Here is a 15,297-nt window from a genome sequence, read left to right as displayed (position 1 = left end):
GATTATAAATCCATTAACCCATTTTTTAAATCATCAACAAAACTAGAAAGTCTCAATTATCATATCATATTATCATAATGCTCAGGCCCCGCCCACGACTGTTGACAGACTGTCCTGTATTAGCATATTTCCGCAACAACAATAGCTGCTTTTCCATTACACTTTAAATTGTTTAAATTAAAACGGGAATTGAAAATACGCCTAATGGAAACGCGTCAATTGCACAAAAACTCCCATATACTGCAAAGTTTTTATGCTTGCATAAATTGGTTTTTCAGACAATTTGAAAAAGGAATATTTCACAAAACAGCAATGGAAATGTTTTTTTTTTTTTTGGCATTTACAGGTCACATTTGATTAAATATAGCCAAAATCCCACAAAAATTCGTTGCCATGACTGAGAGGGAAAAAAATAGGCTTTAGTCGCATATCATTGGTTAATGGAAACGCCGTCATTTCGCAATACTTTTTAATCAACATTTACAAAATAGCGCCAAAGTTTTGCGCAAATCTGTAATGGGAACGTAGCTTATGTTTCGTAAGCAGTGATGGAAATAACAGTGTTTCTAACTTTTTTAGCAACGATTAATCAAACGAATGACTGTTTCCCCGTTACAACTCGATTACCGCTACTGACAATAAAATGTAGCGTTACTATAATTTCTGCATTGCATTCTTCTTCTGAGGTAGATTCTGGCTTATTCTTCTCAGTCCATCTCCTTTCAGAAACAAAAAGTAGCCGAGATGAACTTTAACTTTTGTTTACAGAGCGGGAAATACTGGAGCTCACGTTGATATCATACGATTACTTTATGAAATTTTTTTTTTTTAGATGTGACTTTAGTAACATGCCAAACTTTGTTTGCAAGAAGTAATTTAGGTGTTTTGTAGTTGGATGTTAAAGTGAACATGAGATTCTTAATTTTCATCTTCATTTGTTTCTAATTGAATTTCTCTCAGGGATTTTTATGAGAAGCCCTAGAACTCCTGAGCTATTGAAAAGCAACCTCTGAAGACATACATTTTCCTCTGCATCATCAATATCTCTTGTAAATATTTTCTCCCAACATCAGAGCCACTGAGGACGCAGTGGATTAGTTTTGTTTTTGATGGTAACGCGCCACTAAATACACAAAAAGTGGAAAAGAGAGGCGGGGTTAGCAGTAGCTCATTATCATTTAAGTGTCATGCACCAAAACGGGATGAACTGTTTTTTACAAGGATCTTTTAAAGAATCTTTTTTTAATAGTTTTTACATTTTTGTTTTAAATATAACTGTTTAGGTTTATTTCATTTTTAGTTCAGCTTTAGTTTAGATTTATTTCTAGTTAGTAATATTCATGCTTCAACTTAGCTTTAATTTTCAATTCATTTTAATCTAGTCTGTGTTTTCACTAAGTTTTCATTAAGTTTTATTTTAATTTGACCTTACTTCAGTTAAAAAAAAAAATGTTTTTAATAGTTTTAATGACAATAACCCCAAGCCAATGTGTTGGGAAATCTGAAAAAAGAAAATTTGATCATTTTGACCCATATAATGTATTTTTGGCTACTGCTACAAATATACCCGTGCTACTTAAGACTTAGTTTTGTGCTCCAGAGCCACAAATGTATCTTGATTTAAGAAGGCATAGATGTTTGTATTGAAAAACAAGACAAAAATACCAAATTAATAAATCATTGTTTTGCAGTGTATGGGTTTAGAATATATTGCAGTCCTGTTGAGTTCTTATGATTAATTACTTGTGGTTGTGTTGTTCCTTATTTTTTCGTTGGATAAAAATGTCTGTTCAGTGAATAAATGCTGTTAAATGACATACTCTCTCTTTTTCATTTAGCAGATCAATGAGAGAAACAAACCCCATGACCTTGACGTTGCTGGCGTCACGCTCCTCCATTTGAGCTCCAGGAATTCAAGCTCAAATGAAAGGATCATTCTGACAGCAATGTTAATAAGTACTTCTTCATTTTAACGAAGATGTGAGGTCATGGATAATCCTGTTGGACACGGCGACAGGCAGCCAGAGAGACAGGAAGACGAGCAGAGAGGTTCGTGTTCGTTTCAGGCGTGCTGATGGCATTTGAGCTTCCTGCTTCAGCTTACACAATCACACACACGCTTGGACAGGAGCCGTCCTAAGATCAAAGATACATCCCTGATCTTGGGAATATTTACAGAAAAAGATAAACTTAAAGGATTAATTTATGTATCCTGATAATTTACTCACAGCAATGTCATCCAAGATGTTCATGTCTTTCTGTCTTTAGTTGAAAAGAAAGTTTTTATATAGTGGACTTCAAAGGGAGCCAGTGAGTTGAAGGTATAAATTGCAGCTTTAATACAGGTTAAAATGGCTTTACATGATCCCAGCTAATGAATAAAAGTCGTATCTAGTGAAATAATCAGTCATTTTCAAAAATAATAATAATAATAATAATTTATATACTTTTTAACCACAAATGCTTGCCTTGCACTAGCTTGACCTCATGCATTATGTAGTCACATTGGAAAGGTCACGTGTGATGTGCAAAGAAAGTCAAACGTCCTTTACATAAAAAGGGAAAACAACGATGTTGGAGAAAATAAGTATTTTGACCTATACTGTAAAAAGTTGACCATATTCAACTTAAAAACCTAAGTTCAGCAGCTGCCTTAAAATTTTAAGTTAAACCCAGCTTAAAACTCTGTCATTTTAACTTATTACAATAAAAATGAGTTGATTTAACTTGTGAGTTGAAATGACTTAAGTTGATTTAACTTAATATTTTAAGGCAGCTGCTAAACTTGTTACGTAATGCGTGAAGTCATGGACATGCATCACAGAGTTAGTGCAAGATGAGCATTTGTGGTTAAAAAAAGTATATTAATGTATATTTTTTTTAAAATGACTTATTTCACTAGATATGACCCTTATTCCTCAGCTGCATTGAAACTGCAATTTGGACCTTCAGCCCGTTGATCCCCATTTAAGTCCTCTATATGGAGAAAAATCCTGGAATGTTTCCCTCAAAAACCTTCATTTCTTCTCGACTGAAGAAAGAAAGACATGAACATCTTGGATGACATGTGGGTGAGTAAATTATCAGGATTTTTTTATTCCGGAAGTGAACTAATTTATTAAAGAATATATCATGAATATACTGATAGCTAGATTTTTATAGTATCGGAAGGAAATCTGAGCGCTGATCTGTTGGGAAATATTGAATAGGTTATTCGCTTTAATACACATTTCATGTCGGTTTCTCAAAAGGGAGTCGGATTTACATGCAGTATAAGACATTTCTCTTGAAATATTCATTCATGTTCTTCTAAGAGCATCAAAAATGTAGCAGCTCTTCAGAAGTGTTGTTCTTTCCCCCATTCGAACACTTCATTAGCTCTAGTTTCACTCCGTCTTCCTCTCTGCTCGACCCTTCACACTCACCTGTCGTACCTGAGTGTCAAGTGCTTGCCTCAGGTGGTGCTATGTTTTGTTCCCTATGAAGACGTATGCTAAACACACAGTGCTCTTTAATACATTTTTTATTAATGCTTGTATAAAAGCACCTGAATCCACGTTCTGATCACATTTGAAAGATAAATTGCAAATGGAGTCTCTTTAATATTGCAAGAATTTCACATCTAAATGTGACCCTGGACTACAAAACTCAAGTAGTCTTAAGTAGCATGGGTATATTTGTAGCAACAGCCAAAAGTACATTGTATGGGTCAAAATTAAAAAAAAATTTGTGCCAAAAATCATTAGGATATTAGAGATCATGTTCCATTAAGATATTTTTTTAATTTTTTATTAATAATATATGCATTGCTAAGAATGGTTTTCTTAGCAATGCACATAAGAAGACGATTTTCTCAATATTTAGATTTTTTGCACCCTCAGATTCCAGATTTTCAAATAGTTGTATCTCGGCAACATATTTTCAATGGAAATCAATGGAAAGCTTATGTATTCAGCTCTTAAATGATGTAGGGACAAAAATGAAAAAGGATGATTAAAACATTATAAATGACTGTGTTTCTGTGCTATCTATTGTCATTTATGTATCTCTTCATTTGTTTTATATTTTTATTTATTTTATGGTTTTCTTTTTGAATTTTTGCAAGTTCAAATGATCTGAATGAGTTGCTATCCACTTTTTGCATATAGTCATATATGTCAACAATTGCGTAATTTGAGTGAATCTTGCAAAACGTGTCCAGAACATAAGAAAAAATACAAAATAAATAAATGTTGCATGAAAATCGATATGTACTTTAAGAAACATTAACGTTTTGTGACATTAAAATTGGTCATACATTGTATCTTTCAATAAGTTTTTGATTTTTAGTTTATTTTTGTTTTCTCAAATGATCTGAATGAGCTGCAATCCACACATTTTTTTTGCATATGGTCAATACTCATACCATATGTCGACAATTGCGTAATTTGTGTCTATATTAGAGTGAATCTTGCAAAAGTGTCCAGAACATTAGGAAAAAAAAGAAATAAATGTTGCATGAAAATCAAGCTGTACTTTTAGAAGCATTAACATTTTGTGACATTAAAATTTGTCATACACTGCATCTTCAAATTACGCTTATACTTTTATTTTATGTTTTCTTTTTAATTTTTATAAGTTCAAATGATCTGAACTGCCATCCACATAGGCTTATGCTCAATTCTCATACTGTATCTCAACAGTTGCGTAATGTTTGTCTATTTGTGGGGTGAATCTCACGAAACATGTGAGAACATAAAAATCTAAAGAAATAAATAAAATGTTAAGCAAAAATTTTCATACTTCAGCATTGCGATTTTGTGGCATTTTTAAAGAATTAATAATATATTTTATTCTTATAAAGTAATTCTATATTTTATATTTTCTGGGGGGTTTCTATTTTATTATAAAAGTATTTTGATATTTTATAATATCTTTATTATGTTTTATATATTCCTTTTTTTTTCTTCCTATTTTTTGAGTCAAATGTGACCTGCATATTGTGAGAATCACCTATTTTATTTCTCCTGAGGAATGGAACACAAGTGAGAACTCGATAAAGTCTCTAGAGCTATGAAAGATCAAGCTCAGAGCAATAACATGTTCCTCCGGGATGTGCCTAGGAAGGAATTTCAAGGTCTATTCTCTCTCTCTCTCTCTCTCTCGATTACGCAGACTGAGAAAGGCTTAGAAATTCTGCATTTTCTCCCCTGCAATCCATGGGCGAATAAAAAACACACACTGGCTTCTATAAATAGCACAGGACTTTGAAATTGTATGGAAGACAGAAATGACGTGGAATTTACGCCACAGCCTGTATCGCTTATTTACGAATCCTCTTTTTGCTCATCTATTTACGCCCGGTTCTTTTCAACTATCTCTCCGTTTGCCTTCCGCTCTGCCTCTTGTTCTCCATCTCTCCCCTCCTCAGACCCTTGCAAGGTCGGTGTGACCCAAGTGGGCTGGAGAGGGAGGGCGGGAGCGACTGAATGCTCCGGAAAAAGCCCAAAGAATGAGCACAAATTGAGCCAAACGAGTGAGAGGCAGAGCTAAAGTGGTTCTGCATCACCTAATTCTGAACACTGAGTTGAGTATTTCTTACATAATACATAAAGATAAAGGACGCCTTGCTCCTTGCTCCTCCATCTCCTGCATCCATCCATCCATCCATCCCAGTTTGGCAGCAGCAGGGAGGAAGGATGCAAACGACTTGACAAAGAGTGACAGAATGTCATTTTGTCAGAAGAAGTAGCTCATTATCTCTGCCAGAGTCAGGGAGCCTGAAACGGGCAGCCCCTGCCGGCAGAGCAAAGGCATTGATCTGAAATCTCACTGTGAGAACAATAATGCCAAAAACTGTGCTTTTGATGCATGCAGCACATCTCCAAAAGTGGGTTAGTGGCATAATTTGTTGTTAGTGAACGTAAGTCAGGTCAAGTGATGTCAGCGTAAAGATATTAATCTCTCCTGCCTCAAGAAAAAAAAAGAGAGAGAGAGTAAAAGGAAGATTGTGAGCAGAAGCGCAAGACTTCTGCGACACACAGCGGCTGAAAAGAATCCAACAAGGAAACTGACCAGATGGAGATGCTGTGGAAAACATCTGCTCTAAAAAAGATGATGCTAATCCAAATAATCAGTTTATAATTGGATTACAATCAGACTAACAAGTCTTCATGTAAACACCTTGATCTGTGCATTGATACTTTGTGTTTTACGTCATATGAACTTGCGTATGTTTAATTTATGCCTCACATCTGCAGTGTATAAAATGGAATATTAACTAAACAAAAATGAAAGTCAGCTTTTTAGGTCATTAAAGAACAAATGGCAGTAATACTCACTACAGCTCCTGTGATATTATTGCTTTGGGTTTCTAAATGAATATGTTAACGAGATTGTACCATTTAGGGTTCAACACAGCTTTTGGAATCTGAAATGGGATTGGATTCATTCCAACTGATGAAATCAGTGCATTTAAACAAGCTCATTGAAACGAAAATATGAAGTGGTTCTAAATAGAACCAGATAGGTTTTTGGATTTATAACAATATCAGAATCCTGATTTCCTTAAATGTATTGTTTTTAAGAGCTTTTGGACTTGAAACAATAGCAGAACCCTTTTAGGGTGCTAAAGGAAGAGGTTAGTTCACCCAAAAATGAAAATTCTGTGATTAATTACTTATCTCACTTAAAACACAAATTTCAATATTTTTGATGAGATCTGAGAGATTTCTCACCCCTGAATGTGTGGCAGAGACCGACACAGAAGAGAAGAAATTATTGAATAAAGTTGTAATTTTAACTGTCTTCATAAATTTAAGGTTGAACCAATGATGCCACATGGACTATTTTAATGATGTCCTTACTTCCTTTCTGGGCCTTGAATGTGTCAACTGCGTTGCTGTCTGCAATGTTAAAAATCTCTTGGATTTCACCAAAAATATCTTATTTTGTGTTCTGAAGATAAACGAAGGTCTTACGGGTGTGGAACAACATGAGAGTGAATAATTAATGACAGAATTTTCATTTTTGAGTGAACTATCCCTTTAAAGGAGAAGTTAACTTCCAGAACAAAAATTTACATATAATGTACTCACTCCCTTGCCATCCAAGATGTTTATGTCTTTCGTTCCTCAGTCGTAAAGAAATTGTTTTTTGAGGAAAACATGTCAGAATTTCTCTCCATATAGTGGACTTCTATGGTGCCCGCAAGTTTGAACTTCCAAAATCCAGTTTAAATGCAGCTTCATACGGCTCTAAACAATCCTAGCCAAGGTAGAAGGGTCTTATCTAGCGATACAATCAGTTATTTTCTAATAAAAATGAACAATTTATATACTTTTTAATCTCAAATGCTCATCTTGTCTAGCTCTGCATGTACTCTGTGTATTGCGGTTCAAGACAGTTAAAACTCCCATTTTCTCATTTTTTTATCGACCAAGTGTTTACAAAGTGAACGTGCAAAGAAGATCAAATGCCCTTTACAAAACAGGTAAAACAGCTATGTAGGACGAATTTGCTGTTGGAGGAGAAAATGAGATGGGAGTTTTTCGACATACCCTAACTGCCTTGAACCAGAATACACAGAGTACACGCAGAGTTAGACAAGATGAACATTTGAGGTTAAAAAGTATATAAATTGTACAAACTTTTTAGAAAATAACAGTTTTGCTAGGTAAGGCCCTTCTTCCTCAACTGGGATCATTTAGAGCCATTTGAAGCTGCATTTAAACTGCATTTTGGAAGTTCAAACTCAGGGGCACCATAGAAGTTCACTATATGGAGAGAAATTAGAAATGTTTTCCTCAAAAAAAAAAACTACATTTCTTTATGAGTGAAGAAAGAAAGACATGAACATCTTGGATGACAAGGGGGTGAGTTAATTATCTGTACATTTTTGTTCTGAACAAGAACTTCTCCTTTAAGCTCATTTGGTTTTCATTAGGAACGTACACTTTTAGAAGTAAAGCTTTTAGGTCAATGAAAGAGACTGAAACATTTTAATTTAGAGTCATATCTATTTCAGCCTCCAAAGTGTTCTTTAAGCAGATATGAATCTAAACTGAAGCTTAAGAGTGTATATATAACACTCTGCTTGCATATTTAAAACACTGGTTGATTTTATAATGAAAATCACACTTATCACACTTTAAACACCAATAATCATTTTAAAAAGTATTGTGCAAACAGTTCTGTCATGTACGTTAGATCAGTCTGGACAAGGTGATGAGCTACGCTCGAATCCGTTCTTCAGTTTCACGGTTTCAAACCCCACGTGTCAGGTAGCTAATGGATTTGAATTTTTTCACTCCAGCACAAAAGACAGCTTTCCCCTCTCCGCTCTAATCAGGTCTTGAGCTGCTATATTTAGCGCCTGCTGGCGGAGAATGATTTCTGTAGGGACTGTATGCGGGCCTTGATGTTACATAAGGAAATATGAAACATAGCATTTGAGGAATATCAATCCACTATACGAGGAAAAAAATAGACACGGTGGCGCTATAAATACAGCAGCGTTTCCGTTTGCTGGGCTTTTCTGGATGCGAGCTGAGCTCATGCGTATGCGAACATGTTGTACGACATCGAAATCGTGTGTCACGTCAGTCACGGCTGAATGTACTTTCAAGAAACGTGCATGCATTTTAACTTTTGCGCAGGTCTTACATTGAGGGGTTGTGACAAAATGACTGCATGACATTTACAAGCCAAAGACTAATGATGCCTGGGAGGCGCTTAAAACCGAGCAAAAGTGTCAAAACTGGGACTGACTCAACTTGGTTCCTGGCAATACTGAATCTTGGGTTTCTGACTGTAAGAAAACACCTAAATCTAGTGATAGAATAGGCGTCTTGTGACGTTATCAGGTGTGGGTCTCAAAAAAGTGATCAACAATGTGATTTCGGTTACTTGTATTACATTTATAATGATTGATAAAAATTGTGCTGATTATAATTACACATAACTGCAGTTAAAAGTGCTATTCTCAGCTCTTTAGAAATGCTTTTTCCAGATAAGTGTCCTTCTCTTCACATACAAATTAAACAAATTCACTTGCATTTAATTAATGTACTTTAGTTGGTTTGTTTCATTCAAGCTCAGGCACAGAGCAAAGAATGGTTTCTGTGTGCTTGTGTATTCAGCTTAAATTGATATTTGAAGTGTTGCTATTTGTCTTTGAAGTCTCAGTGCTAATAAATGGGCCAAGTCACACTTTGGTTTAAATCTAATAATGCCAACAGGTTTGTTTGATGGTTGGGTTTAAGGTATTGGTTTAGTAAATGTGACCCTGGACTACAAAACCATAGTCTCAGACTTAAGTAGTACAGGTATATTTGTAGCAATAGCCAACAATACATTGTATGGGTCAAAATTGACATTTATGCCAAAAATCATTAGGATATTAAGTAAAGATCTTGTTCCATGAAGATATCTTGTAAATTTCCTATCGTAAATAAATCAAAACTTTTTTGATTAGTAATATGCATTGCTAAGACCTTCGTTTGGACAACTTTAAAGGTGAATTTTTTGCACCTTCAGATTCTATATTTTCAAAAAATTGTATCTCGGCCAAATATTGTCCTATCCTAACAAACCATACATCATTGAAAAGCTTATTTATTTAGCTTTCAGGTGTATAATTGGCCTTATGACTGGTTTTGTGGTCCAGGGTCGCAAATGTCAACTTAGTATGGAAATTATTGCATCCTCACTAATACTGTATATAAGGAATGTTAGTGTGTGAGTGTTTAAGTGAATGTAAAGAGTGGACAAAGAAAACAAGGGTGTATTAGATTCATGTATTGACATCAGCCGCTGCCGCCTGTCATTAATTTTACTCAAAAAAAACAAAAAGAAAAGAAAACCCCTCACTTATCTTGACTAAATCACTTTTGTGACCTCAGTCATATTTTATTTGCCTGTTGTTCGGCACTGACTAATGGCAACATGCTTGCGATTATTTCGGAGATGCGTTCACATAATTTATCCGTATATGCCTTTTTTATTTTGATCTACAGTTTAATAAAACTTAAACAGAAAAAAAATTCATGAAATACTCGGAAATGCATTCTGATTATTTGCAGGAGAGTTGCGGGTGCATGAGATAAATTAATAATGATGCAAATAATAACTACATTTTCTAAAATATGAACCTGTTTTAAATACTTTTTCATCAGGTAGACAATTTCATTTGTATGTGTGTGCATGAGTTCGCCTGTTCAAAAAGTTGCAGTGACAGAAACGGTGACATTCCAGATAAAGTATCAAAGGAGAGGGAGTTAATGTTAACTGTAAATCAGAGGAAAAAATGGCTCTAGAAACCAGCTAAATCTGCCAAAACCAGAACGTCCTTGAAGTCTGAAAATTATCAAAATAATTTAACATTTAAAGTACAAATTAAAATAAAAATAATACAAATTTGCAAACTACGACTTGTTATATTTATATTACTTTGTACTTCATATGGAGCCCCTAAAGAGACACTGAGATAAAAAAAAAAAAAGAGAGATTGTAGGACAAAATTATATTTTGTCACAATTGCATTTTCTTGCAAATGTATTGTGTTCCCCTAAGATACTTTGCATCCTCTCACAAAACTATTCTGTTCTACTGAGAAACTCTGCATGCACTTGCAAAACATTTGTGGTCTCTCACAAAATTATTGCGTTTGCAAAAACACTGAAATATGTGTCTTTTATATGTACGGCCATATATTTATTATATGATATCTAACCCTGGACCACAAGACCAGTCATAAGGGTCAATTTTTTTTTAAACTGGAATTTATACATCTTCTGAAAGCTGAAATAAATAAGCTCTCCATTGATGTACAGTTTGTTAGGACAGGACGATATTTGGCCGAGATACAACTATTTGAAAATTTGGAATATGAAGGTCCAAAAAAATCTAAATATTGAGAAAATCGCCTTTAAAGTTGTCCAAATTACGTTTTTAACAATGCACATCACTTATTTAAGATAGGAAATTTACAAAATATCTTTATGGATAATGATCTTTACTTAATATCTAATGATTTCTGGCATAAAAAAGCAATAATTTTGACCCATACAATGTACTTTTGGCTATTGCTACAAATATACCCATGCTACTTCAATTTTGTATTTATTTTTTTTTCAGGGAACGCAAAACCTTTGCAAGTGAACACAAAAGCATTGACTATCACTATGTCCCTTTACAGGTTTTGTCTGAAATACACACTAGAAAGACAAAACCAGTGCGTGAGGGGTGTTCATTTGCTTGTTTGCATTTGTGTAGGGTTGAAGCATGGGTCAGTTTTAGTTTGTTGCAAATATAATTAACTTTATATAAAATAATTTAAGTCTATGGTATGTCCTCATTTAGATAGCAAGATAAATGTGTGCCTTTCTGTGTCTTTGACCTATCGAAGCTTTAACCTGAATTTGGAAGTGTTATTTCTGTGCCACAACAGCAGGATGGTTAGTTATTGTCCTTCACAGATAGAAAGCAGCAGGAGAAAGTGGCATCAAATTGCACTGTGTTAATATGAAGAATATTTGATTTTTGAGTTTTCACAGGTGTTTTACCTGTATTTTGCATTATGCATTGCATTGTGATTTAACAGACATGTCCTGATGGAAAATTACATTTTACGTTTTTTTCCCCTTATTTTGCATTGTATGAGAGTGTATGGAAAAACTCTAAAAAGTCATGAAACTCAATTTCTGTATCGCCTCAAAAGATCTAAAATTATATCATATGTACCCGGTTGCAATTTCTACAACAGCTCCTTTTATTTCACTATATAATATGCATGTCAGTTATCCATCAATCATTTAACATTGACGGCATAGGGCCAAATCAAGCACTCTGACCAGCATCTGACTCCTCAGCAGGCTTTATTTTGTCTGTGCACTCTGACCTCAACCTGGCACGTCTCTGAGACTTTTGTTTCACTTTAATCTTCAAATCCTCATGCATAATGCAGTTTTATCATCATTATCTGATCATAGAGAGATCATATCCTGAAGACACATGCTCTCCAGTTACACGTTATTCAAATGTCTTCAATGAGGCACAGTGATGCTCACAGAAGTGTCATAAACTATAATTCAGCTGGACAGCGTTAGGTTATAAGCGAGAACATTCATTAATGATTAATCATTTAGCAGACACTTTTATCTCAAGTGACTTCAAACTTATTACATTTTTGCAGAGTCCTGAATGTCTCTGTTTGGATTTCGTTTTAATTCCCCAATGAGCACCTGTTGAGTTTCATTTGTTGTTGTGGTTTTTATTTTGAACAGTAATATGTGACCAAATTTGTGTTAACTGAATGCAAGCATGCTTGGAATAAAATCTACACTTTTTATGAAGGGTGTAATCATTCTGTCTGAACAATTCCTAATGAAGAGATTACTGAGTGAATCCGATGGTTTTATGGTTCAGTCCCACACATTCTTCCCAGCATGCATCGAGCCATAAATAATAATTATGGTTTGACAGTTTGCCAATTTGTTTTACACTGCTGTTGCTGTTGTCATGTTTAGCAATTTATTGTGATGATGATTAGTTGATTGTTACCCTACTGCAGTGTGACAACAAAATAGCTAAATCTATTTTTAACTGTGAATGTATTATATATATTATTATTATATAATTTTCTTTTAATAATGTTTTAGTCATATACATTTTAATTGTCTTTATTTTTTATTCTTTTTAAATAAGATTTTGTAACACCATTTATCCTGAACTATTAAAAAGGCAAACAGTGATTACACTTGTGAAAATCTGAAGTGCATGGTGGCACAATATACATCTTCCCTTATTGATATCAATTTTATCCTAAAAATCTGGTCCATGGACACTTTATATATGCGACCCTGGAACACAAAACCAGTCATAAGGGTCAATTTTTTTTATTGAGATTTATACATCATCTGAAAGCTTTCTAATAAGTTTTCTATTTATGTAAGGTGGGATAGTTTGTAAAGATAGGACAATATTTGGCCAGGCTACAACTATTTGAAAATCTGTAATCTGAGGGTGAAATTTTTTTAAAGTTGTTCAAATGAAGTTCTTAGCAATGCATATTATTAATAAAAAATTAAGTTTTGACATATTTACGTTAGGAAATTTACAAAATATCTTCATGGAACATGATCTCTAATATCCTAATGATTTTTCGCATAAAATAAAAATCAATAATTTTGACAAATACAATGTACTTTTTGGCTATTTAAGACTGGTTTTGTGGTCCAGGGTCACATATGTACTTATGTAGATGAAGAAGCTAATATAGAACAATTTAAAACCATCTTACTGATTCTGAATGATTCACTTTTTGATTTGAAACTTGCTCAATCAAATATTGATTGTAATCTGTTGCTATTATAGCCTATTTTTGAGCAGTGTACTTCAAAAATGTACAGTAAGTCACTTTCGATACAAGAATCAGCTAAACGACTTACAGTACAGTAGTCACCCTACCTGTCCAAAGACTGATTTGACTATGGGATGGAGGTCTGCATCAAGCGCGCCGCTGTACGCGCTTGCTCTCCCGGGGGCGCGCGTACCGCTGGGCTGAAGCGCTGGAGGTGGACTGGAGGTGAGGCTTTGATTCGAGCCCGTCCGATGCTTGTCCTTCGTCTCAAAGAACAGCGCGGCTTCCTCCGAGCGCTTGGAGAGGGATGAAGTCGGCGAGGGCGTCCGGCTAGTGCGGGGATTCCCGTGGAGTTGGACAGGAGGGTCAATAGTGTGGTGGTGGTGGTGGTGGTGATGATGCCGTGACGGTTTGCGGTGTTCCGGTCCATCCTCCTGATAACCTCCATCCTGACCGCGGTGGACCTTCTCCGCTTTCCGTCCGTGTTTCGGTTGGCACAGAGGTCTCCGGGCGGTGGCATCGCACTCATCGGTCCAGCATGAGTCTTCGCCGCCGCCTCCCGTGTGCCGGTGCCCGTGGTGACTCGCGGGGTCCGTGCGGACTCTCCGGTTCGTTTTGATTAGGGATGTGGTGGATTCGCTTTTTGGAAGCGAGGAGCTCATTTTGACCCCCACAAACTCGTGAAGTTCTACAGTTCAGTCAGATATCTCAGTAAAAAGGCTGAATATTTGAACGTGTCGTTGGCCAGGTGGGAATCTCTCCGGTGAAAGCTGAGTGAAGGACTTTTTGTTCGGTCCCTCGTGACCCCATTGAGCGCGCTGCCACCAAAATTCAGCATTAACAAGTGAATCTCTCTCTCTCTCTCTCTGTCCCTCTCTCTCTCTCTCTTTCTCTCTCTATCTCTCTCTCTCTCTCTCTCAGGATTAAAGTTACGTCAAACTGCCTCGAGAAACCATTGAAGAATAAAAGGACGTCAAAACAAAATATTAATGACGGTGTGACGTGACTTGTGCGCAGGTGAATTGTTCTCTCAGTATTCAGTCTTTTCATTAGTGGAAACGGGGGCTTTTACATCAGCCTAAAATATTTCATAGTTAAAGCCTTGACTATAAAAATGTTATTGAACATTTCCGTTAATGTTGAAATACAGTTCTTTAAACACGGTGAACCTTGTGTGAGGACATGCCCTAATAGCAGATAAATTATATGAGGAAAGTTATCACAATGGGAAACTTGGTGTTTATTGACACTGATCTGAGAATAACGCAGAAGTAAGCCTATGGGTGAGACTTCCGGTTGATTGGCCGCTATAGGGAAATGAGGAGAAGCAACGTGCAGTAAACGCTAAAACTATTTGAACTACAAACCAGTGTGCTCATAATTAAGATAATACAATAAAATATGGTAAGGCACCGATTTACAATATCAAGCAGCAAAACAAGCTGTTTTGTACATCTAAAAATAGCATATGAGACTGGAAGCCTTACCCATAAAATTTACAAATGGAAAAAGGTGGATATTGTCCAAAAAAATTAATAAATAAAAAACAAATTAAAACAAACAATAAAAATAAGTAGTTTCATTGGCTTATAAATGGCTTTTCAGTGAAAATTTTAACTGTCAAAAAGATTAAATTGCTCAAAATAGTATACAGACACACTGAACCATTTGTTTTGCTTTAAAATGAATGGATAGAAAGTAACAACCTTTTTTTACTTTGAGATTACACTAATAAAGTATTTCTTCACAGTAATACAACTGAAAAAATAGAAGAAAAAAATTATATTCGCAAATATAACTGCATTGTGGCCAGATGTGTTTAGCAAACCTAGAGCTTCAATCCAAAAAACACCAAATGCTTTCTGAATGTCGACTTTGAGCTATATGTGACCCTGGACCACAAAATCAGTCATAAGGGTCCATTTACTGAATAAATAAGCTTTCAATTGATTTATGGT

The 15,297-nt window shown here is 35.3% G+C and overlaps 1 protein-coding gene across 1 annotated transcript in view; it reads right to left on the bottom strand.

Moving 5' to 3' along the window:
- Positions 1–14,253, bottom strand: part of cabp1b (calcium binding protein 1b) — a 38,905-nt gene extending 24,652 nt beyond the window's left edge. Inside the window, exon 1 of the mRNA XM_073829432.1 lies at positions 13,447–14,253. Within this exon, the coding sequence (XP_073685533.1) occupies positions 13,447–14,001 (555 nt within the window). The 5' untranslated portion in view covers positions 14,002–14,253. The remainder of the gene's footprint in view (positions 1–13,446) is intronic.
- Between the last annotated feature and the right edge of the window lie 1,044 nt (positions 14,254–15,297).

The sequence above is a fragment of the Garra rufa genome, chromosome 23 (genome assembly GCF_049309525.1).
Source record: "Garra rufa chromosome 23, GarRuf1.0, whole genome shotgun sequence".
Classification (NCBI taxonomy): Eukaryota; Metazoa; Chordata; class Actinopteri; order Cypriniformes; family Cyprinidae; genus Garra; species Garra rufa.
Note: the sequence above shows the minus strand (reverse complement) of the source record. Positions and strands in the feature narration are given on the sequence as shown.